The sequence below is a fragment of the Meleagris gallopavo genome, chromosome 1 (assembly GCF_905368555.1).
Source record: "Meleagris gallopavo chromosome 1, MGAL_WU_HG_1.1, whole genome shotgun sequence".
Taxonomy (NCBI): Eukaryota; Metazoa; Chordata; class Aves; order Galliformes; family Phasianidae; genus Meleagris; species Meleagris gallopavo.
In genome coordinates this window covers 131304713-131330013 of record NC_139404.1, presented here as the reverse complement: position 1 = coordinate 131330013, position 25301 = coordinate 131304713, and the positions used below count along the sequence as shown (strand labels likewise).

The window sequence follows — 25301 nt, the reverse complement described above, 5'->3', positions numbered from 1 at the left end:
TAGCATTAAATTCTTCTCATTTTTTTCCCTCAGATTTGAGGGCTTAAATATCAGCAATTATTTTACCATGAATTTAAAATGAGACTTTAACTGACCCTTTCCCTGCCTTCCCCAGCATTTAGTCTCTGACTACACACTATGAGCTGGAGGTTATCTTAATTTTGGTAGCAAGTGGCTGTGCAAGTTCTGAAGTGAGAACAGGCTTATGACTTCAGTTCTTACAGGAGAGCATTCCGCAGCAGAGCATTCTCAAAAGCATGAAGTTGTTGTGCTACTTCAACTACTGATGATACAAGCCTGTATTCTGGAAAGGTTCATTAATGTGGAGGAGAGAGTATATTGCTTTGAGCCTACAGCTCACACCTCAACACACTTCCATCATAAGCATTAAAAATTATCCTTTTATCTTATTCTAAACATCAAGACAGACTTTTCCTTACCTGCTGAGAACTACATGCCTCATTAGAAGTTGCATCTGCTTTTCAGAAGGCCTTACAGAGCAAAGAAATGATATGAATTGAAGTTAATTATTTGGATAGTGGCTGCCTTCAGTTATCTGTGAACAGTTTTGGACACAGAGACAGTAATAACAGTACATATTTGAATTTAATGCAGAAGGGAAAGCAGTATTTACATTCCACTCTAGGAAGAGCTTCTAGTCCAGTATGTGAATGCAACCTGTAGTCCAGAATACCTGAAATGTGAAGTCTAATGTCCAAACTCGAGCACACATCTGAGAAAAACATTTATTATTTAAATGCATAAAATGCTATTTATAGTGTATGACATCATTAATCCAGTGATTTCAGTTTGAAATATACAATTAATTAGTACAGAATACTGACAGGCTTCTTTCCCTCCACTGACAGCGCAGTCTTATTTAGAAGTTTTTGTCTCTGATGGGTTTTCCCCAGTGTCCAGGGTCTTCAGCAATCTGAAAAGGCCAGCAGCTTCTCGGATCCGGCTGAACTCAATGCAGAACGCTTGCACTTCTATAAACAAGTCCTGTACATTGATAATTTTGTTTCTGATCAAAGACTGAAGAAAGACACAAACAAGGCGTACCAGGCGGTTCTGAAACAGAAGAGAGATGGTTTCAGTCCTCGTACATGTTGCATGCAATGCAACAGCCCCTTCAGGAGAAATTTAGGTACAGCAGTCCTCTTGTTCTGAAGCTTTGACCATGCTGCTCATGCTCTTCTACCTCTCCTTTTACTACTGTATTTAAAAGTGGACTCACTCCTCTGCTTTACAGTACTGTACTTATAGATACAGGTGCCTTTGAGATTAATCCCCTAAACAAGTGATACATCACATTCACTTATACACTGTATTTCATTTCATTATTATGTAACCTTATATACAGAGTCCTGAGAGAAGGGATGAAAGCCTAAAGATGTTGTCATGACTGGGGACATTGCAAAACATGTTGTTTCAGTTGCTGTGAAACCTCATGCAGGATTAACAAAAGTGACATCCCCCAGGCCTTGCATGCTACTTAGTGATCAGAATGTGCTCCTTGGCCCTCTGTTCCCCCTTTTTTTGTCCCCTGTGTCTGAAACACAGCTGCTAACAAGCCCCCAGAGTAGAACATGGTGCTGAGCTGTTCTCAGCCACAGCACAGCTCTATTTTACTCTTCTGCTACCTCATGTAATAGGCCCAGCTATTCAAAAGGTCACAAGCTAGAGTATCCGTCCAGCGTATCTGGCAAAGTCCCAAAGCAGAAATGCTTCAAGCAGCCACCAAAAACAAGTGGTTTTTCCTCAGTGCCTTTCCAGATTACAACCATGACAGGATTTTGCTGCTGTCTAAAACCACAATGTGCTTGTATCCCATTTACTTAGGTTTTTGCAGCTTAAGGATATAGGAGAGCTACAGAAGGCACTAAAAGAAATCAAAAAGCTTAAAGGAATATAGTGGCTTCTTTGCATGAGCCTAATGAGGCTGCAGTCCTTCAATATGAAGGGAAGAAGGCTGAGGGAGAAATTGGTCAAGACTCAGCAAGCCTGGCGTGAACTAAGCATGGAATTGTTTTTTACTAAAAACATATCCAGGAAAACAAGACCTACTGGGCACTCGGTGAAATGAATGGGAGCAAGTTTGGGACAGAAGGAATACCTCATTTGCAGCGTGCAGACAACAGCTGCAAGGGGGATAAAGATTTGTGAAGCAGCTACAGCTTGTATAGTGGAACCAAGGAAGAAAGATGGGTTTGGGAAGCATTATGAGGGTAGAAAATCTTTGATATCTGCAAGCTGTTGTAGGTCAGTAATAGGCAGAACTGAAGGATGAGGCTTCCACATGAGTAACATCACCTCAAAAGGTATGGAACTGATGTACATGTCAGAGAAAAAAAAAACCACCTTAGAGCTCAAAACTAAGCAGAAATTAACCATTTAATGCTTAGGAATAAATAGCAGAAGGACAGAATAACTTATAGTGAAGTCTAAGCTTGTATTACACAGAGCGAGATACAGGATCTTTTTTCCTAACCAGTTTAGTAGAGCACTCACCTGCATGTACTTGTCTTTAATCTGTTCACAAGTGGAGATACAGTTGGAGATGTAAAGATGAATAAATTCAGGAGGGAGATCAACTGCAGTAGTCAGCCTGTTCAAATTAAAGATATCAAATGCTTTAAGAAGCCATAAATTCAATGGTTCCACTGCAGAACAGAGTTACACCTGCGATATTAATCTACTGCTGATCATGTTTCTTTTTTAAACCCAACGCAGTACAGAAGCTGAGTTAAATTTGGGCTCTAGTGTATTTGACATTAATACAAACATTTGCTATAAATTACAGAAGTCAATCAATATAATTTCAATCCTCCATACTGCCTGAGTAACGAGATTCTTCATATAATTTGGCTTATCCGTGTTGGGACTTCAGTGAATCCAGGCGTTCCTTCCTGAAGGACACAACCAGCATAACTGTTTTATACATCTACAGACCAGTTTCCTTATTTCTTTCAAATCTAGTTTTTTTCCTATGGTAGCTCTACTGTGGAAAAAGCCAGCAAGCCTGGCCAGTTGTGCAGCTATCCTAGACAGGAATAAGAACTGTTTTCTTACCACTGTTTTTCCCTGTTGTAATGATTACCCCCACCAACAGGGCTCTAACTGCTTAATTCTGCACCAGTAGGGTGGCATATGGGATTCTTTTGTCAAATGATAGTTGAGGTGCGATTCAGCTGCAAAGAGACTGATGAATAAGGCTGGATTTCACAGTTCACATTCAGTAATCACCACAGAAATGGAAGAATGCAGGAAAGCTACACTCTTCTAGATCGCTGGGATTAAATGGGAAAACTCAGGCAGCTCAAGGGCTCGCATTCTGTTCAGAAAAAGTTTTATCTATGTGCAGAAGTCACTTCCAAAGAAGACAGGGCATAGAGCAGGATGGCTATTTAACAATAACACCTTTTGTTCACTTATTCTGCACAAAGAATGCAAGTTCTGTTTAAGAAGACATCTCTGTGGCAGTAATGTTTTGCAGATGCTTCTCACAGTAACAGCCCTCTGTCCTGCCACAACCTGCATCTTCCACACCAGGGTCAAAACTGGCATTTCCAGATGTCCCAATAAAATACAACAGCTATCAGTTGAAAAAGAACTGCTATCAGAGCTGAAAAAGAAGACAAAGGTGAGGTTGATTCTTAGATACATAACTTTATAAGTTTAATCTGGACCAAAACAAGAGCTTTTTTTCCTTTAACTAATGGCACCAACAAGAAGAAACTGCACGAAAAGCAAATAAAGCCTTTATGAAAGAAACAAACAATCCAGTAGTTGCAGACAGCTACAAATCCATAGCACTGTGTTCCTCTGCAGGATTAGTTAAAGCACATTAAGTCCTACTCTTAAAGCAAAAAAGCTGAGAAATTGAGATGGAAAAGAATTTGATGCTCTTCTCCTTTACTGACGATTTCTTCAGCTCCTGCTATTTCTGTTACCTCTGGTGTTCTTTGGAATGCATCTAACTACAGCCTGCAGCCAGCTTCACAATCACTCAACTGCTCAGTAGATTATTTTACAAACTTCAGGAAACTTTCTTCGATCTGAGATAGTACTTACCGATTGACAACTTCCATTGAATGTAAAGACATGTCCATGTTGACCAAGACAGAAAAATACTCTGTTATCTGACTGGACTGCATCAGTTTGAGCAGCATTTCGATGGCTACTAAAGGATTGTTTTCAACGAGGTCTGGCAGTTTGGCAGGAGTGAGACCAATATGGTAAACAAGCTTGGGGTCCTTTTCCAGTTCTCCAAGGAGCTGCCGAGGGAAAAAGGAAGTCTGAATTATTTGCTTCTTAATTATTCAGATTGCAGCTTGAAGTAACAGCTATAATACATCTAAACTAGAGGAGAATTATGAATCTACAGATGTGTTTATTGAAATATATTGCAGGTATATTTCTTTAACACTTCCACTTAGAAACAACTGTGCCAATGAACTGGATGATCTCTGAGGTCCCTTCCAATGCAAGCCACTCTATGATTCTACGATAAGAAAACCTTTACCAAGGCATTCAGTAGTTTTTGATCAGTGGGTAATGAAGGAAAGAATTAATTCCTTCTTTACTTTTCTGTCCAGTGGAAAAAAAACAAAATTCAATTTAAAGTTCATTGTTGTCAGAAAGAGTCCTGTATGTCACACATTCTATGATGCTAGCATAATGAATATCTCAAATCCCACTGAAATGAAGGGGGTAATATTACCAAATTGAGCAAAGATTCAGTGTTGGCATTTCTGAATTAATTTCTTAAGAAAAGCTTCCACAGAAGCATAAGCAGTTTAGTTATCAAAAGATTTCACACAGAAAAATATCAGTGCCACTCACTTACTGATCAGCTTGAACTACATCCAGCCAGTGCTGTAAAGTTTAAAGACTTATCTTGTTCGTACATACCCTAACCAAAAGCACTGGGCTTTGAGAACTTGGATTACTTGGTGTTTACCAAGTCATTTCAGAAATCTCAATTAGAAAACTTGGATAATTTAAACTGGAAACACGTAAGTTTAACAGCCTGTTAGAAAATCAATTTAAGCAGAAAATTGCACGATACTTACCTGTGTTTGCTGTGGGGAAGTCAAAGGGCTTTTAAAAGCTTTTGCCATAATTCTTTTTATCTCAACTCCAGTGCTGTTTTTAACACACATTGATTTGTCCCACTGAATCGTGTGGTCTGGTTCTATTGGATTTAACCATGCCAATTCATCCTCACATATATGGAGTGGAGGTGGTGGACGAATGAACTCTGGCCGAAAGTGACCTAAAAAAAGACAACAACGTGAAATGTCTGTTTTAAACTTCGAGCTTCATTTTATTTCAGTACAAGGATATCTCCAAAGTCCTCAAGTTTTTAAGTTATAACAATACTGGGAAGTGTGTTATAGTCTTATTTTCCTCCCAGACAAGTATTTATTCCTCATTTTTAGTGATGCTGTTATGCCAGCATGTTTTTCCTCTTGAATCGGATCACTACGTTTCTGCTTCTGCCACTGATGAACGGTCTTTTTCCCTGCCACACCACCTGATTCTCTGAGGTGTTACAGTCAGTGTAGATCTTAGTGCAAGGGGCTACGAGTTGAGGAGCATCAGGTAACACGGCTAACAGATTGGACAGACTCCAGATTTTGAAAAGCCTGGAAATGTGGACACGATTGAGACTGATCTGGAGACGGTTTAATACAGTTGTACATCGCTTCATTCATCTTCATCCCCTTCTCATACCCTGAAAATATTTTTGAATCATACTACGCTTCATCTGGAGATGAATAACAACATGGCACATCGTGAGTTAAACAAAAAGATGTGAAAACATACATACTTTCTATAGGAGGCTTTGGTCCACTCACTAATGCTTCAGTGATCTGGGAGGCAACAGAGCTGTCAAAACCAGAGTTGGAAGAATCTGGGTCAGGATCGCTGAGGATGCTGGGGAAGCTGGCCTTGCTCTGCGTTGGCAACTCAGACTGACGCTCTGCAAGAAGGTCAGTTCAGAATGTTAAAGTGTGAAATTGAAAGAGAGATGCCAGAATGCTAGAAGTTAGGCAAACGTTTTTTAGCTGAAACAAAACAAAACAAAAAAAACCCATAACAACATGAAATTTAGTATGTATTTGCTAGTATTCAGAATGCCAGCTGATAGAAGAAGGCCAGCAGCACACAGCAAGAATAAGGAAGTAGAAATGAATTTCAGACAGTTTTGACTTTAAAAAGTTAAGTAACTGCTTTTAATATCAGACTGCATCTAATTGGTACATTCACATGATAGTCCTGAAAGAGTTCACGTAACTATCCAGTTTTGCAATCATTTCTCAGAGCAGCAAAGAGAGAAATCTGCAGAGATACATTTACTTCCTGTAATAATAACAGTCCAACAAAAACCCAACAATATGCATGAAAGCCAAGAGCCCACCACACAATGCCACCTTATGTTCCTTCCCTCCCGCTCCCAAAGAGGATATTAAGTAGCAGATTAAGTCTCAAGTAATCTGAAGTCCAAATTTGCTGGTCTCACACGAAATCAACACCACTTCTTATCCGAGTGATTAATTAAGTGTAGTGCCTTCAGCTTCAGTACACCCTCCTTATTCCTTTTAAGCAAAGTACACTTTTTGTTGGAAATTGCAGCTTGTGAGTTCTATCATTTAGCTCCTGGAGGGATCAGCTGGGTTAACATAAGTTCTCTGAGAGGAAAACAAGACAACATAGGGAGTCCTTCATTCTTATCATCTATAGTCTAGAACTTGCATCTATCAGTATAGGTATAAAGTCACTGATGGGTTCGTATCCCCTCAAATCCACTTATCTCAAATGACTAATGATGCTTAATTAGAAGAACAAAAAGTTTAAGAGAAAGTATTTCAGTTCACTGCTTTTTTAAGCCTAAATGAGCCCTTTATTTAGATACATTGGGTTGACATTCTAACTTTCACTGCTTCGAAAAAGTCACAATAGAATCATAGAATCACCAAGATCAGAAAAGACATCCAAGACCATCCAGTCCAACTGTTCACCCACCACCATTATTGCCCACTAAACCATGTCCCTCAGTACAGCATCTAAATGTTCCTGAACACCTCCAGGGATGGCGACCCCATCACCGCCCTGGGCAGCCCAGAGTAAGCAGAAGGAAGAGATGAGTGCTATTAGTTAGAACACAGTTGTATTTCAGAAGAGAACACAGCAACTTGAATACATTCAAATTGAAGAAAACAACCGCTCTGAATGCAATCACTTAGGATGGTTTATCAGGCTCTCTTTTCCTTTTAACAGATAACAAGAACCTTTCCTTGATTCTTAGTAGAAAGATCTACAATGTATTTATTGCAAGCCCAAATGCCAAGACAGGCCAATTACCCTGATATCACATGGAAGTTAGCACACAAACACTTCAGGTCCCTGCAGGAAGCAGGTGACAACTTCTGATACAGTAATGCACCATCAACCAAGAATAGATCAAGGATTGAATGAATATTCTGCGGACTGAAGAGAGAATAGAACAAAGCAAGTTTTAATATTGATTCCCAAGATGCTCTTTTCCAACAACTGACATTCAACAGAAAAGCCTACAAGAAAAGTTGTCACAGTGAATCACAGAATGGCCTGGGTTGAAAAGGACCCCAATGATCATCCAGTTTCAACCCCCCTGCTATGTGCAGGGTCGCCAACCAGCAGACCAGGCTGCCCAGAGCCACATCCAGCCTGGCCTTGAATGCCTCCAGGGATGGGGCATCTACAGCCTTCTTGGGCAACCTGTTCCAGTGTGTCACCAACTGAACTGAAGTTCAGAAGCCAAGTACTCTATTCCGCAGGTGTATTCTAAAGCAAGTCAATCATCCTGCCCTAAAAAGCCCTGAATTCATGTCAGGGGCCACAATTTTAGAAGGCCCATAGCTGTTCTGTGAAATGGGTGGGAAAACAATGAAACTACAACACCCCAAACACCTATTTAAGCACCATGACACAAAGTATTTACACACTTCGAATAACTTGGCTTCATCCTCCATACATAGGGGACATACACTGCCAGCTTCTGAAGAAGCGACAGACTTTCTGAAACGCTGCACACAGACAGTCAAGAAGCATCACTATACTAACAGAGACGCAACAGCAGCTGTCTCTTAAGAAAGCTAATAGAAGGAATTTATTCTAGGAAGCTACAGTTATAAGACTGAGAAAGCAGTCTCAAAAATACAGGATGTACAGAAGAACCAGAACAATTTGTTTCCCCTCTTTGCAGATATGCTTGGATATTCTATTTGCACTTCCCAAAGATCCTGCTGTCTGGAGACAGCAGCTGAGGACACTGGGAACAGCGTAGCAGAGTGTAAAAGTCAGTGACAAGTGCTACATAAAAATAACAGCACCAAACTATGACTGCAGGACAGAAAGAGTAATGCCTGACCTCACAGAGAGAAATCACAGTGTTCACAGAAGTGGGATGATCAGTTTTGAAGTAGTACCATTTGTATGTACTAGGAAATAAACTGCTTGAGTTGGCAACTTGTTCCAATGAATATTTTCCATTTCAGATTAGCTCCAGATGCAATTTGTTGCTCCACACGATCAGAACAATCATCTCTCTCCTCCTTTCCTCCTGCCCAAGAATGAGCACTGAGTTCCTCTTTCTTATAGCCTAGTAAAGGCAGACCACTTCCCACCGGTGAGCTAACTGCAAAATCTGACCACACAAAACTGAAGATGCAATTGGAACAGCCTATTTACCAGGTGCTGCTGTACTGCTGCACAGCAGTTACCTCATATTCTCTCATACCAAAACCACAGCAAAGAAGAAAAAGGGATAAAGATACACAAAAAAGCATACCAAACTTTAGGTGAAAATCTTCCTATACTTGAAAATTGGTCTTATTTGTAAGGCAGTGACGTATCTAAGTAGGATAAAGCAGCCATGCCACAACTACACTTTTAGTTTCTCTATGCTTGAAGACACTGCAGCTTCGTCCAACTTTTTCCACACTCACAGACAGGAGCGCCTCAAAGCCAAACGGCAATTAACATTTCCATTCGCAACGGTGCCGAAGCTCCTTCCTTACCCGCCAAGGCCAGCTGAAGCCCGCTTATATCCACCGACTGGGCCATGTTTCCAACGTCCATCGCTGCAATCTGGCGCGGGGTCTTCTTGAATAGCTCTCTGGGGGGGGCCAGCATCAGCTGCGAGAGGAAGAACTTTTCGGGCGGGGTTATGGGCGGCAAGAAGCCTGCGGGGAGAGAAAGGAGAAGCAAGCCTTGATTCCAGAGGTAATCGCTACGCGGCGGAGTCCTCGAGCGTGGAGAAAACGTATGGTAAAAGTAACGCCGACGACAAACGGCGGCGCAAAGGGAGAAACCCGCGCCAACGCCGTCACAGCCCCCAACGCCCCGCTCTGCCCCCGACCGCCGCCGCCCGGCACCTGAGAGCGGGGTGCGCTCCGCCTCGTCGCCGCCTCGCTCGGGAGCGGGGTTGAGCAGGTGGGCGAAGACGGCGGCGAAGGGGTTGGCGGCGAGGGGCTCGGTGCGGTACATCTCCCACAGCAGGTAGAGGGCGGTGAGGCGCTGCGCCGGGCTGGGCAGCAGGTCGGGCTGCTGCAGAAGCAAGACGAGCACGGAACCCAGGCGGAAGTGCTCGGCCTTGCCGAAGTAGTGGTGGAAGGCGCTGGAGAGGCCCTCGAAGGTGCTGCCGCCCGCCTCCTCCGACACGATGCCCAGCAGGCTCGTCAGCTCCTTCGGCGACAGGCTCATCCTGCCGCCCGCCGCTCCGCCGCCGCCGCCCGCCGCTCCGCCCGCCTCGCCGCCCGCCTCAGCCGGGCTGCCCCCGCCCCCGGGCATCCGCCCCCGCCCGCCTCACGGCGCCCGGCCCGGCCCCGCCGCTGCCCGCCACCGGAAGGCCGCGCGCTGTCGCGCCGGCCGCGCTTTACGGCGCGGCCGTAAGGCGGCGCGGTCGCTGAGGAGCCGTGAGGACGGCCCGCCCCGGCGCGGGAGGGCTACGATCCACCCGCCGTGCACGGGCCCGCGGCGACGTCTCGCGAGATGGGATTGGCCCGATCCGCCCGGCGGAGCTGGGAGACGCAGGGGATTGGCTGGCACCGCGCGCTCCCATTGGACGGGGCCTGGCGGGGCGGGGCGGGGCCGGAGCGCGGCGGCTGTTGGGACCGGTAGGGGGAGTCTGGCAGCGCCTGTCCGGCGTCGTGCGCCTCGGGTAGGGTGGTCGTTCAGCAGAGGGGCGTCGTCGCCTCCAGGGCGATAAACCAGCGGCGGAGGGTTGAGAGGAAGGGGGGAGCAGCTCGGGGCTGTGCCCACTGCCCTGGACAGTCTGTTCCATGCCCTCCGCTCTCTGGCGCAGACCCTTTCCCTCACCCCCAGCTGCCCCTCCCCTGACAGCTCCACGCCGTTTCCTTGGGCCGTGTTCCACCCGCCACCGCACATGGAGCTGAGACTTTGCTACATGCTGAGGAAAAAGGACCTTGGAAGGTCCTGAGAACAGACACTGCTTCTGTGGTCTGATTCTTGTAGAAGCGGTGACTGCGTTCACTCAGATGAGCGCCCCTACCTGCACAGCCCAGAAGACCTTGGCTTTCTAGTGAGCCATTCATGTCAGAAATGGAATTTGGTTTATAAAGTAATATAAATTGGAGAGTGGTGGTAACAAATAAGAAGGAGAGCAAGATCTGAGAGGTGCAAAGTCTTCACATACATTGAATCTTAAAATGGCTTGACTTGGAAGGGACCCTAAAGATAATCCAGCCCCACTCCCTGCCATGGGCAGGGCTGCTCCCCACCAGCTCAGGCTGCCCATGGCCCCATCCAACCTGGCCTTGAGCTCCTGCAGGGATGGGGCACCACAGCTTCTCTGGGGAGCTGTGCCAGTGCCTGATTGCCCTCTGAGTGAAAAATTTGTTCTTACTGTCTAATCTAAATATCCCCTCTTTTAGTTTAACACCATTCCCCCTTGTTCTGTCGCTATCAGATCAAGTGAAAAGTCGGTCCCCCTCCTGCTTGTAAGCTCCATTCAAGTTCTGGGAGGCTGCATAAATAGGTAGAAGGATGAATTTTGGCAGCTGCCTTGAATTCTCGATCTTTGGGAAGACATTTTGGGTAACAGGGATAGAGAACATGCCAAACTGGCCAACTCTTATCTTCCCCTCTGTTTCGCTGAGCTGCAGAGAAACTGTTGTAGTTCTTTGATCTTGTCAGAGAGGTTTGTTTTCCTGGGTCTGAAGAACTCTTGAAATAAATCGAGAAGGTGAAACCATGCCAGTGGTATGCAGAATGGAAAAGGCTCTGGTGGCTGTTTCTGTGTCTTTGCTAAACCTTCTACAGAGATGAAGGAATATGGTTTGATCCAAGGATACAGAATACTTGGGAGATGGCTCATTACAGCAAAACTTAAGTTTTCCTGATAGGAGTTGCTGGTATAAATGAGAGAAACTCACATGATTAACTGCAGCTTTAAATGTCCATAACTATACACAAGAACACAGGACAGTATTCACCTAGTCCATGACTGGTAAACAGAAACTGCTAGAGAAAAGATCTAGCAGGGAAAGCACAGAGTGGCACTTCCCCGTGTGCTCTTGGCTTCTGGCCACCTCTAGTTTAGGTACTTCCCAATTCAAAGGTTGAATGCTCATCATTCCTAGCCCCTGATGAACATTTCTTCCTTGAGCTCATCTTCAGTGATTCACGAACCAGCTTATGTTTTTGGCACGCATAACATGCTGTGGCAATGATCTCTGCAGCTCAAGAGCCATACTGCACAAAACAGTCCTTATTTCTTAACTCTATTCATTATTCACCACGTTCTGCATATCTCTTATCATAGCACACCTCAGTTGCTCCCCTCTAAGCTATGTGTTCTGACATCCTTGTTGCCCTTCTCTGCTTTTCCTACTTCTGCCTTATCCTTATTCAACTGTGAGTGTTCCATAGATTTATGTATTTATATACCTTTATGCAATGAGTCCTGTTTATTTCTCTGCTCACTTTTTCACATCGTTTGCTCTATTTAAGCCATGAACATTGACCTGATGGTATAAAAGAACTGTCCTCAATGACTTTTCATCTCATTCCTCAGCATCCACTGCTGCAAAAGGGATACATTCTTTCTCTTTCCACCCTACCTTCATCACAGTATTTTCTTTTGCATTTATGAGTACAGAAATTGGACCTGATGGCTTAATGTTTCTTGGATTCTCTCCATGACCTTTTGAAAGATTGGTCGCACACTTTCTACCCCTACTATTCTACCCCTGCTTTTTTTGCTACTCTGACCATTTTGATGAGAAGGTTGCACACTGCAATATAATATCTTCATCCTTCAGCTGAAATAAATCTCTTGAGTGAGTCCCATCAGATCCTGGTGATGAATAATGATTCATTTTATACACTTCATCTCACATCTCTTACTAACTCTTCACTGTGAGACAGTTCTCTTGACTTGCACCCTGTCGGTAAAGCCTGGGAACAACTCCAAGATCCTGTAGAGATGCAAGGAATTAATTCAGCTTTTCTCCTCTAGCTTCTTTCCCTCAATGCTTTTGTACGTTGCGCTCATCTGTTGACCTGAACCTGGCAAACCTTTTCTTTGTTCTTTTTTTTTTTTTTTTTTTTTTTGGTAGGAGGAAGTTTGTGGTTAGAAATAATCATGCCTAAAATTGTGCCTTAAGCGAAGGACAGTTTTCTGGGTGCTAATCCACTGTCAGGTAGATCTGTGGTGCTTCTGCCCAGGTAGCCTTTTTTGGTCAGCCTGCTGCTAATAACAGACTGTGCAGAGCAGATTTGCTGCAAGAAGGAGAAACCTGTTGAGAAAGAAAAAGCTCTCTCTCCTTTTCTCATAAGTTTCAGAAATGCAAACCACTCTTGCATAATGTTCTTATTGGAATAATGGATGTAGAATTGCAGAAATGGCCGTCAGAGCAATAAAATGTCTTCCCAGTGACTGAGACAGCAAAAAAGAAAGCTACTTCTGTGTGGCTAATGCAGCATCTGAAGTCCTGCTATCCAAATGAAAAGGTTTCTGGTCAGAGCAGGAAAGCTAACGGTTTGGAAGATGGAATACAGATTATCATTTCAGAGTAGCAAAAAATCTAAGAAAAAGGTGGGGCTAAAATACTTCCCAGGCAAAGTACTTCCAGAGAAATGTAGTAAATGTGCTGCAAAAGAGGATATTCTTGGATTCTTGGATTCAACATTTGTGTATCAAAGAAGCAACAGCATGTGATACTATTGGAGGCTCAAGTAAAGGAGACCTGGGACATACCTGACTTCTCAAATGGATCACAGGAGGGAAGGCTGGGCCCCCAGCTTCTCCAGGCTGGCAGTCCAGCACAGTACAGCCTTGTGGCACAAAGGAAAAGGTTCACGTTGCTGCCTTTGCAGTACAGCTTATCTGGGACCAGGCTGAATGTAGATTCATTTCTCTAACATGGCTTATAAAAGAGCTTCTAAATGATCAATAAAAGCATGAAATTGACCCATTGTTCTTTAAGTTGGGCTTGAGTACGAACCTCAGTAAACATCATGCTTTGAATTCCTAAGGATGGATAAAGGGATTGGGGCTACACTTAAATTACTGACTCTCAGGCTTCTTTGTTAGCTCTGTCCTGTTGGCTCATAAATGCTAATATGAACACACAGATTTCAGACAACCTTTACACGTACAAATAAACCTTTCAGGTCATATCACTGTGAATATGAACTTTGTTTAGTGTTTAAATTGACATCATCTTGTGAGAAATGGTAATTGTTGCTGGAAAATTAGATCTGTAACTAAAGGAGCACATTTGATTTGACTTAATCTGATATGCTATTAGCAGGCAAAGCTAAGGGAAAAGCCATGCTGTTTAACTGTAGAACTTGTTTTTTCTCTTTTCCTTATTCAAATTGATTATGTTATTGTTTGCTATTGTATTTTAGATAACACCAAGGAATAGAGAACTGCATTGTGGGCACTTGGGGAAAGAATACTAATGAAGGAGTAACAGAAAAAGACAGCATTAGGGAGGCGAAAGAAAAAGTGGCAAGGAAGTTATGTTAAATTGACCTGCTCCATGGCAAGTACTTGAGTTTCTTCTAGCAAAGAAGCTGAATACTTCAGCTAGGAAATAACTTCTACCAGCGTATTTTTATCCCACATTTCACATGGGAAGAACATGGTGGGAAGGAATTAAGTCACACCTTGAAGTCAAAGGGGAAATCAGAACACTTCCAGATTGTTTTGTTTATTCTCATAAGACTTTTCTCTAGTACACAAATTCCTTCCCTTAATAATTTAAGTGACCCAGCCCATCTACAGTATATTTTGAATAGCAACATATCCAAAAGGGGAGGGAGAAGGTAGGTTTTGTGTGAGTCTCTCCATCTGCAGCTTTCTAGTGACCATCGCATGTTATCCTTCCTAATTCATCTCTTCAATTCAAAACAAGACAACCAGTGTAGAAACAGATTTATTATTCTTGGGGTAATCAACGATGTTGGCATGCTAACAATGCCTAAAAGCCTTCTTGAGTAACTATATGAGAATTCACTTCATTTGTTCATCAGACCTCTAAGATGTCAAGTGGTTCTTGGATGTTTTTTAGAAACACCCCAAATATCATTTTACAATAGCTTCATAAGTGCTGCTCCACGGTCATTCAGAAACAAACATGATTGTTGATGAATTCTTTAACTTCTGTGAATTTTAGTGGCACTTCTGCATTTTAAGGCAGTTTTTAAATGTCAACCTGTGTAAAGTCATTGTTAATGCAGTTACTTGGTTTCTTGATACTAGAACATAAAAGGAGCATACAGTATAACTTTTGCCATATATATCTGTGCAAGGACCCTTATTCTGGCTAGGAAACCCTTCTGTGATAACTCTTAAAAATTTTCAGAAAATGATTTGCAGTAAAATGATCCTTTCACTTGTCTTCTTTCTTTTTTCTTTTTTTCTTTCTTAATTAGACAAGGGTTTTTAAAAATCCATTTGTAATTCAAAAATAGGTGAGCATGTGTTCTGTGTGAACATTGGTTGGGAACTCTTCACTTTGAACTTTGAGTATTCAGCTTTTATAATTTGAGCTCTGCAGTTGCACGCCTGACTCACCTGGCACTATTTCTGTTCCCTGGTTCAATGACTCAATTTATGTTTTGTTTCTGTTTTCATCTAAAATCAATATCAGTTGAATCTTTGCAAGAGAAATGGCTTTATGCTTAAACTACAAACTTGAAATCTGCTTTCTGAAAAAGTGTTCAATAATTCAGAGCTGATCAGAGCTGTTCCTCGAAAAGGGGGACTTTTCAGGTTCTGTTTCTTCCTCTGCCTGTAGGGTGTTGAACTCAAATCCAGGCAATGGCTCCGTTAGGAGCAGGGGGGAATATTCATCTCTGTCTAAAGTTACTTTACTTTGTTTACAGGAACTGAGGACTCCTGGAAGGAAAGGAGAAACGCAGGATCTGATGGTTTTAGTGAGAAAGTGCTTGGTGAGATGCAGGATGAGGGTTTGTGTTCTGGTCCTGTGCCAGGAACAATGCAAGCAATGGCAGTCAGGTATGAAAGCATAACAATGTATGTATGTGGGGACTGGAAATCTGTTGTCCCTTTTGCCTGTTTAAACTCCCAGACATTGGGAAAGTCCCTTCTTCTCAAAGAGTCTGTTTAGAAAGAACATTTCAGAATTCTAGAAAGGAACTTTCTTTCTCTCCAGTGAATATAATTGTGTGTGTGTACATACTTACTCATTTAAAAGCATATGAAGACATTTAAATATTAGACCAAAAGTTTTTCATTATGTATCTATACCAGATAGAGAAGAAGTAGGTTGAAGTATCTAATGATGTGATGTTTTTCCAAGTGACATTTGGTCAGAAGGATGCTTGGAAATGCTAATTTTTAAACATGCTTTTAGGAACTAGTACAGTTCTTTTGTGCAAGAAGATAAAGTATATTTTAGATGCATATAGAGCACTGTGGTATAGTGATATTTATAGCCTAGTCGAAGAAATAACCTCAAATTGCAAATGTATCTAATAAGTATTTGATGATTTTGCTTTCCTCCAGCAATGGTGAAGCTCCACTGATTTGTCTGTATCAGTTTTGTCTCATTCATTTTGTAGTGTTCCCATTTATTTCCTATACCTACTTAGCTCCTTACAGCTTTCTTTCCAACCGCATACAAAGTTTCTCTTGTGGTCGTCTCTAAGTGTGCTGCACTTCCTCAAAACATCTTCTTGTTCATCCCATCTCCCATTTTATGTTGAAAGCTTTTAAAATACAATTTAATGATGCATAACAGCAATATAATGAGCCTAATAGCATGCTATTGATTTTCATTTGCAACACTGGCATTCAAACATTTCAATAGTGTTTTAAGAGTGTGTATATTTAATGTGATTCAAAGACAAGGCAAATGCACTACAATATTTATCTGCTAAAAAAAGCTCCACTATCTCTTGCCAACTGAATCCTCCCTCCATCCTCCCCTACAATGTTTGTTGCAATCAGCTGCATTAGAAGTATATCATTTTCAATGTCTTAAAACAAGCAAACCATAATCCTTGGTACAAGGAAGTAAAAGGGAAAAAAACCAGATCACTGTATCTGCACATATCTTTGTTTATCTGCTATGGTCACAGTGAAGATATTAATGATGCATACCCAGTCAGTTGGTGAATGCAGTGTTTTAGCTTCAGAATGAAGAAAGCTGCTTCAGGATACTCTCTGGATAGGAATTAGCTGAGTTATGGAACACACTAGCTCAGGCTAAGAAGAGCAAACAGAAAAATGAAACTGTCAAATATACACATCACCATAAGACAAGATAACCATTCTCATTTGCTGAATAACTTGGTAGTTACATCCTACAGAGAGCAGTGCTTTCGGGAGAAGTTTCTGTGTATTCAGTGAGCAGGATGTGAAGCCATTCAGTTCAGTCAAGTGTCACCTGCATGTATGATCACTTGGAGGTAATGCAGCATTGATAAGCTGCACCCAGCCACACATACACACACCAGATGGCTGTGCTGCCATTCAACGGGACCTGGGCAGTCCTGTAAGTTGGGCAGAGAGGAACCGATGAACTTCAGCAAGAGCAAGCACAGGATCCTGCACCTGGGAAGAAATAATTGCATGTATCAGTACAGATGAGGGGTTGACCTGCTGGAAAGGAGCTCTGTGGGAAAGGACTTACGTGTTCTAGTGAACAGCAGTTTGGCCATGAGCCAGCAGTGTGCCCTTGTGAGGTACTGTGGCTCCGCAGTTCAAGAAAGAGAGGAAGAGAGGGAACTTCTTGAGAGAATCCAGCTGAGGCCTGCAAAGAAGATGAGGGGCCTGGAGCATCTCCAGTATTGAGGAAAAGCTGAGAGACCTGGGGCTGTTGAGCCTGGAGAAGAGAAGGAGGAGAGGGGATCTCATCACTATTTATAAATACCTAAAAGGATGGGAATCAAATCAATGAGGCCAGGCTCTTTTTGGTATTGTGCAGTGACAGGAGTCACGGGATAATGGGGAAAACTGCAACACAGGAAATTCCATACCAACATGAGGAAGAACTTCTTTATCGTGAGAGTGACAGAGCACTGGAACAGGCTGCCCTGAGAGGTTGTGGTGTCTCTTTCTCTAGAGATATTCGAAATCCCTGGATATTTTCCTGTGCAAACCACTGCAGGGGACCTGCTTTAGTAGGGAGTGGGCTAGTCTCCAGAGGTCCCTTCCAAACCCTGTGATTCTGTGTGTGATATTGCTTTAGCTTCTTGTTATAAGCAGAGATGCTATTTTTTCCAGGGCTGTGACATGCTTTATTTGAGACTGTTCACAACAAATGAATAAAAATGAAATTGACATTAAATATAAGCCTTACCTTGTTTTTTTCAGAGCATCACTCATATATTACGTGTCAGTTATCTGTACAAGCATGTAAATGTGCATGACTCTCTGAAGATATTAGGAAATACAGTTTCTGCTCTGTGAGTTGAATGAATATTAGTAATATGGAGAGACACAAAGAGAGACAGAGACAGAGAAGTACTGCAGATGTATGGAAGACATGCTTTTGTAAGGACTTCAGTTTACTTGCTTTCTCAATATGCAGCTGCTGGTTTGTAACCACATCCACCAACAGGATCATCTGACAGGGCTTGACTCAGATATTACTCCTGTTAAGTGAAACTACACTGAATTTTTGTGACCAAGCTAAAAAAAATCAGCTGCTTTAATTACCATTTATTTCATTTTTTTCCAGCCTTTGTACTTTTCTCTAAAGGTCATGAGGCAAGTAAGCACAGAAGAAAAATTCCTAAGAATGTGTAAATGATTTTGAAGCTTAAGAAGCTTTTTGAATCAGCTAACAGTTTCCAATGTGCAAGTTAGGCTGAAATTAAGAAGCCATACTTGATTCTAAGAGGTTACCCAAGAAATCCTAAAACATTCAACAGATAAGTTACCTAAGACAGACATAGGCATGTGTTTTGTGCCGTATATTAAAATGTATGTGAAGTTCAATTTCTGCCCAAACAAGAGACATTAGCTTTTGGCTAATACCAAAAATGATCAAGAAAACCATTGTTTGGTTCCAAAATTCTGAAATGGGAAACATTGTTTATTTTCAATAGATGGTGGCAGTAGTGAGTAGTTCTCCTGCAAACACCTAATTCGCTTGGCTGACTGCAAGGGACTGTAGAAGGATGAGCTCAGATGTCACATTTTTGACCTCTACAATGAGATAGAGCGATCTCATTCCTAAAGTCATGCTGAAGGCAGCAAGAACAAGTTTGAAGCTGAGCTGAGGGTAAATCCTGGCAAGAACCCCTATTATACATGCAGGTGAGATATACATTGCTTTCCTTGTCTTCCAGCAGTGTACTGCATCCTTTTTTTTCCCCCAGAATATGCTGATCTTTCATCTTTTCACCACCTCTAATGACATGTTTATATAGTCCCTAGTAAAGTGTTTGCTGAGACTACTAAGTATTCCTATAATGGAATTATAGCACGTCCCAGAAAGAAGGAGCTTCCATGCATAGGCCACTGAAGCAAAAATGAAAAGGTAGTGCACAAGCAAAGGAGATGGACAATACAAATGCTTCCACACAGCCAGTTTGCCATGATGGAAGGCCCCCTGGACTGTATGAACTGTTCCCCTTTTTTGGATGTTATGTTGGTGGTCATATCTCACAGCAAACAATCAGAGGTTTCTGGAGGATGTGGAACTACTTGGTTCCCTGTCCATTAAGTACCGCTGTAAAAGCACGACTCCAGTATGCTACCAGTTCATTAAACTGCAAAATAGTAATTTTAGATTTTGTAAACTAAAAGAATTTTCTATGCAGAATGTGTAAAAACAGAGACCTTTCTGGGGAGTGTTTCCTCTGGAGTAGTTAGTCTTGGTCACCATCAGACAGGAATCTGTAGGCTGTAAATCTGATCAAATACAGCAACTTCTGTGCTGCTCACTTACATCTTTGAGAGTCTGCTGACCTCAGAGTGCACACAGGGTTTGGTTTAAGCACACCATCGATCTTCACTGAAGAAGTGTATTCATTCTGATGAGAGGTAAAGAATTGCCTAACAGGCAAGTTGGTTTGCAGGCCAACAGTTTATGCATCCATAATGTTGCACTAGTATGCAAGACACTGCATTTGTTGCTGTGTTGTATGTCTAAAAGTATCCCAGGTTTTAAAATTCACGCACCTCTCGCTCTTCCCTGTAATTTTCTTCTCAAAACCCAGTGCAAACTTCCTCTCCCATCCTGACTGTTTATAAGTATACATAGAAACAAATGTTTTGTAAAGATGTGAGAGACATTCTGCTTTATTCCCAGGAGCAAATAAAGCCTTTTATTTTTAGCCTAGTTTCCTAAGGAAATGAGACTGATGCAATCACATTGTCTATTTGTCAGTCTATCAAACCAGCCCCCTTGCCTCCTTCCCTCCCCCCATCATCTTCTGACCATTAATCTTTTTTAGCTGGACATGACCAAATGGCAAAAGTATTCCAGAAGTGTTAAATGTATGCAAGTTTTATGACTATCAGTGCCTGGGACAGAAAAGAGACCTTATCCATTCCCTCCCTGGAGAAGTCAGCACTGGCTGAATTCTGCTGAGAAGCAGCAGCAACTTGCTGGCAAGTCAACTTCTGTGCAGCTATAACTCTGCTGTGATGCCTGTAACCTCCTCAAGTCACAAGGATGGGAATGGCTGGAGTGACAGCTCAGAGGTGCTCCTAGAAGGACACTCCTGGGTACCTGGCAGTATTTCAGAGATGGGAGAGAGACACAGCCCAGGGAAGAGAAGCAGCTGAGGTTATTGGACTCTTGACTCAACCTCAAAGTGATTGAATTTTGAGGTGATGTTATAGGGAGTTTCTCAGCGGTGTCTGAAGAAACACGGTGGAAAAGAAATGCAAAGCAAGTGCTAGAGAAGGGGTCATGACCATCTCTGTTATTACCTGGCAAGTGTTTTATAGGTAATTCCTGTTATGGAGAACAAAATGCACCACAAAAACAGGGGTAGGTTCACATCTGACCAGTTATCTTATGAAAACCTTGCAAGTGCATACAATACCTCAAAAGGAGACTGTAAATTTGACCATACGTTAAGCTGTGGGAAGTCTGAGTTCTTTCAGTGTCACTGTAGGGAGACTTTTACCTATCAAACAATCAAAGTATGCTCAGATCAAGGCTGAAGCCCAGCCTGTTCCTTGGCCTCCTGACCACCCATCTGCTCCACTGTAAGGTGTGGTCCTGAGCAGTGCCTGCGTGTTTCTGTGTTGGAGGGAGAACGTAATGCATACATGTAACATGTATATAGCATGATTACCTATTTACCTGTATTTGCAATGATGTTTGGAAAGAAGCCTTAAAATAAAACTATGATTATAGACCCAATGTCATAAGTTCATATTTCTGCTGTAAGAGAGTATGCTCTTATTTTTCAGTTTAGGCCAATCCCTTGTCAATGGAAGCACGTAAACTCCTTGGAGACACATAGCATGATGCCCTGGATGTTGAAGAAAGGCATACAGGAAAAAGAAAGTGCAGATTTGCTTTTTACTAAGCTTCTCTAACTTCTGCTAATGCCTTTCTGACATCCTTATGGTGATGCGTGAGCATTTCTCTTTATTGAAAAATAGATAAGATTGCTTAAGAAACTAAGTTTCCTTTATTTCCTCCCTATTCACGCATATGCTGAACAGTAGCTAACATTTAAACATCTCCTTAGCAAAATGCTAAGTTCTGTCACAGCTCTGTGTAGCAGCTTCTATTCCTGCCAGGGAATTCCAACAAGTCACTAGCCTAAAAATGCATTTAAACTACTGTTGGTGATGAGCCTTTTCCTAAGTTATTCTGCTTCTACATTAAGCCTGAACTACTTATTTCTGCAATTCTTTTCAAGCTTAAATCTTACCATGTCTGGAAACAACTGTGTTAACTTGCAGGAGGTTTGGAACAGGCTAATGGATAAAGATGAGACAATAAAAGAGATACCACAAAAGCAGTGACCCTATTATGAAGAACAGTGTAAATATGAACATTCTCATTTTCCCCTATTAGAAAAAAAAGAAACTTTTTACTCAAGGAAGTAGAGTACAGTTTTCTTCTTAGTTAAGACAACCTGGAAGGAATCTGTTGGGGGCAGAATAAATGTTCCCTGTTCTGCAAATGGTTAGTGATTTTGGACATGGATCCAATTTTTAAAAAAATGCTGTTGGCCTTGGAGTGCATGGGAAAGGAAGAACAGTCAAGAAGTATCTACAGCATAAAACTCTTACACACATCTGTGCACAAAAATGCACAAGCATGCCACTTGCAACACAAAAATAGGAAGACATATGGCATCCCTGGTTTCTCTTGCTCTCCCTGCCTACTGCAGAAGATTGGTGTCCTTCACTGACTCTCTTGCAGAAGCAGAGTGCTGTGTTAACACAAATGGCACAGAGCACACTGGCATCCAAACAAGCTGGGAGGCTGAGCCATTTTGCCTTCAGCAGCTGAAACCATTCTGTAAGCGTTTCACATATAATTAAACCTTTCTTTCCCATCAGGTGATCTGACCTCAGCATATAACTATGCACGCCAGAACAAAAGATGGTAAGGTGGGTCAAATAATGGAATAGTGGGCAGAAACCTCCAATTTATAAATTTGACATTGCTTTGTCCAAAGGGTGAAACGCTGGCTCTTCTCAGGATCCTTGCTTCATGCACTATGCGTCCCATGCTTGTGTTCCCTGTGATCAGCCACCATCTGCAGACCTATCCAGCTGTGCCCCCGGCTGCCAGTTATTCCCATGTTTCTCATAGAGATCGCACCAAGGACGTATGCACGCAGTCGGTGTAGTTGGAGAAGCGCACTCTCCCTCAGCCACCTGCTATTTCACTGGAGCCTGTGGTTTGGCATCAGCAACCACAGCACAGACATCGTACTATCACAGCATTAAAACTCGTCTAATCAACATGACAATGGTTCCCTCAGTCTGGCACAGCCATCTTGCAGGCAGCAGCGATGCCTCATTCACACGCAGATCCCCCTCCCTGATTTATTATGGCACTGGTGGGTGAGAGCAAGCTCTTCAGAGGGCTCCATGGAGGCAGCTCTCCCCATGCACTAACTGTAGCTACTGCCCATCACTCCTACTCTAGATACTGCTGAAAATTCACAACTGTGGCACCAGTGACCTCAGCTGGCATGGGCTGAGGCAAACAACAGCCGTCTCCGTTCTTCTATGTCAGCGTTCTTCTATGTCGGATGTGTTCTTTGCCAAGAACTATCACTGTCAAGTAAGGGTTAAGAAAATGCACTGCTGAAATGCCCTTCATGGGCAGTGTGCATCCCACTGCGATAACATCACAGCCCAAAACAGGAACAGTGTGCTCATTGGTGCAGGGTCTGTGCCTGGGCAGCAGCTGGAGAGGACACATGGGAGAAAATGTTGAACCAGAAGCGTTTTATTTTTGGTAGTTTAATAATGGGCTAGGAACGTTTGTGAACAGGGGCTGAGGAAAGACAAACGCATCTTTTCTGAGGGACAGTGAGACAGTTCCCTCAGTAGTTCATGCTAGTGAGGCCTTGAAGTCCTCACCATCTTTCTAAAACTCCTGGCATGGACTTATACTCACAAACATGAACCAAATGTTTTCAGGCGAGTTTGGCTCACCTTGATGTCTGCACTCACATTTCATCCAACTGAGATGATGAGGGGGTCAGAGGCCTGCAGGAAGTCCAGCTTTGCAAGATGCATCAGCTGGGCAGGGGAGAAGGAGACACGGAGGGGACCAAAAATGCAAAGGCCATGCAAGGATTTGGGGAAGAGGTATGGGGAGGCTGTCACAGTGAGGGGAAGATGGGAGGCCATTATGGGTTTTGCTGGTTGTGCTGCTCACAAAATATTCTTCTAGGACATGTGAAAGGAATGTGAAGGTGCAAGACAGCGGGAATTAATAAATAATCAGAAATACTTTTCAATTCTGAGTGTTTTATAAACATTAACAAATCTTCATCAGCCGTCGGAGAGGTATTTAAGTCACATTCCATTTTTATAGATAAGAAGATGAAAGCTTTGGCTTAAGTCCAGAGTTTTCAAAAGCACAAACTACTTTTTAGAGCTCCACCTGATGCTCAGTACCAGAACTCCAAAGGGACTGATTTCACATTTGCCATCGCTGTCAATGGGATACTGATTACTTCTACAAAACTAGATTTTAACCTGCATGCTCAGAAGCAGCTGAGAATAGCTGCTGAAGGTTCAGGCTTCGTTGGCTTGTTGGGTTTCTCCAATGTGTAGAAGGAGATACTGCTTTGGGAGGTAAATAGCCACAAAAAAACATCTTGTCACTATTGCCACAGTGCAACTTAATAAGATTAAGATTTTGTGGATTTAGGATTTACAAAAAGGATTGATTAAAACTTAAGGTTAAAAGAAAAGATTTCCAAGTAAACCCATTCGTCTGTGCAAACAGGGAGGGAAGTGGATCACGTTTTCAAATCTTTCTGCTTCTCCCATAAAGGGTAGGCAGATGGCTTGGGTGCATTTCCCTAAGTGTGTGATGAATATTTTATTCCTGAGAAGAATATAAACCAGGAAGGTACATTCAGTTACTGGCTTTGCTGAAGTGAGCAGAAAACAACACAAGACTTCCTTAGAAACCATGTGAACTGGTAGTCCAGTAAATATATGCATGTATATATATAGCTGTGTAAAATACAATTTATAGCAGAATGCTTTAAAAGTAAGGAAGAAAAGTAGCTATTTTCATTGGAATTATGTATTCTCAAGTCTAATTGCTCTGTGACCATGTTTGTTTCAAGGACTAAAGCCCTTGTTTGCTCACCCTCAAAAGCAAAGTTGGCAAAAAAAGGCGTCCAAATTCTGTGGAAATGGAGAGAGTCGCATTGAAATTGGCCAGCAGCCAGAACAGGAGGAAATCACAGAATTTTCACGCTAAGAAAATTTTGAAAATATAATGTCAGGTAGAAGCAGAAGTACAATGCTGATCAAAGTCAACAGGTTCAAACCCAGTCCTAGCAATGTGCAGCACGCTTCCTCCCAGGCAGCGTCAGTAATGGGCTGTGAGCAGTCTCAGCACAGCCTTGGATGTCATAGCAGATCAGTGGAAGATGTAAGAATCAAAACAGAAATGCTCCTCTGGGGATACCCCCATGTATAAAAGTGAGTCAAAAATTGCTTGAAAAATTACCTGAAAGGATATTTCAAAGGCACTCACGTACACATTTTAAAAGTTGTGTCAGAGCACTGACACTTGCGTGATACAGGGTTTGTGTTATGGCACAGTTCTGCCATTCTTGCAGTTGCTGTTCCCCCAGGTGGGCTGACATGTTCAGGAGGAGAGCAAAAGTGGTGGCTTCAAGCTCTGTGCTGGGAATTACCGTCTCCACCACAGCTACCGAACAGGACCAGAGAAACGGGAAAATGGTGGAGTTTTACCAGTCTTAAAGTTGGTTGTCAGGTCCTGTGTTCATAATGATAAATCCCACGGAGCAGCAGTGCAGCATCAGACCCTGCTGGAACAGGCAGGATGGAGACCACTGTAGCTGTAAGCAGGACCACATACTGTTATGCCTTTCTGGGCTGTAACTGTTGTGTGTGCCTTGAGTCAGCATGGACAGAGAAAAGGGCAAAGCTATTTCAAGGCTTCAAAAAGGCTGTACTGACCACATGGATGATATTCTGGTGTGTGGATATCCAAAGGAAAAACACAGTAAGCATCTCAAGGAAATGTTCAAAACAACAAGGGTCCTGGCTCCAAGCGCTGCAAAACAAAGTGTAAATTCTGCCAGCATCCTGTGTTTGGTGT

General features: G+C 42.6%; 1 protein-coding gene across 1 annotated transcript; it reads right to left on the bottom strand.

Moving 5' to 3' along the window:
- Positions 1-732: 732 nt before the first annotated feature.
- CNOT11 (CCR4-NOT transcription complex subunit 11) lies at positions 733-10016 on the bottom strand. The gene is made up of 7 exons (XM_085214166.1): positions 9429-10016; positions 9072-9236; positions 5840-5992; positions 5079-5281; positions 4078-4280; positions 2515-2611; positions 733-1074 (listed from the first exon to the last, which is right to left on the bottom strand). Exons 1-7 carry the CDS (start codon positions 9841-9843, stop codon positions 877-879), a joined length of 1434 nt encoding a protein of 477 aa, XP_085070292.1. The 5' UTR covers positions 9844-10016; the 3' UTR covers positions 733-876.
- Between the last annotated feature and the right edge of the window lie 15285 nt (positions 10017-25301).

Coding starts and splice junctions, on each gene's coding strand:
- CNOT11 (XM_085214166.1), bottom strand. CDS start 9,843: ATGCCCGGGGGCGGGGGCAGCCCGGCTGAGGCGGGCGGCGAGGCGGGC. Junction 4,281..5,078: donor CTTCCCCACAGCAAACACAG/GTAAGTATCGTG, acceptor TTCCCTCGGCAG/CTCCTTGGAGAACTGGAAAA. Junction 2,612..4,077: donor TCAATGGAAGTTGTCAATCG/GTAAGTACTATC, acceptor TAATTTGAACAG/GCTGACTACTGCAGTTGATC.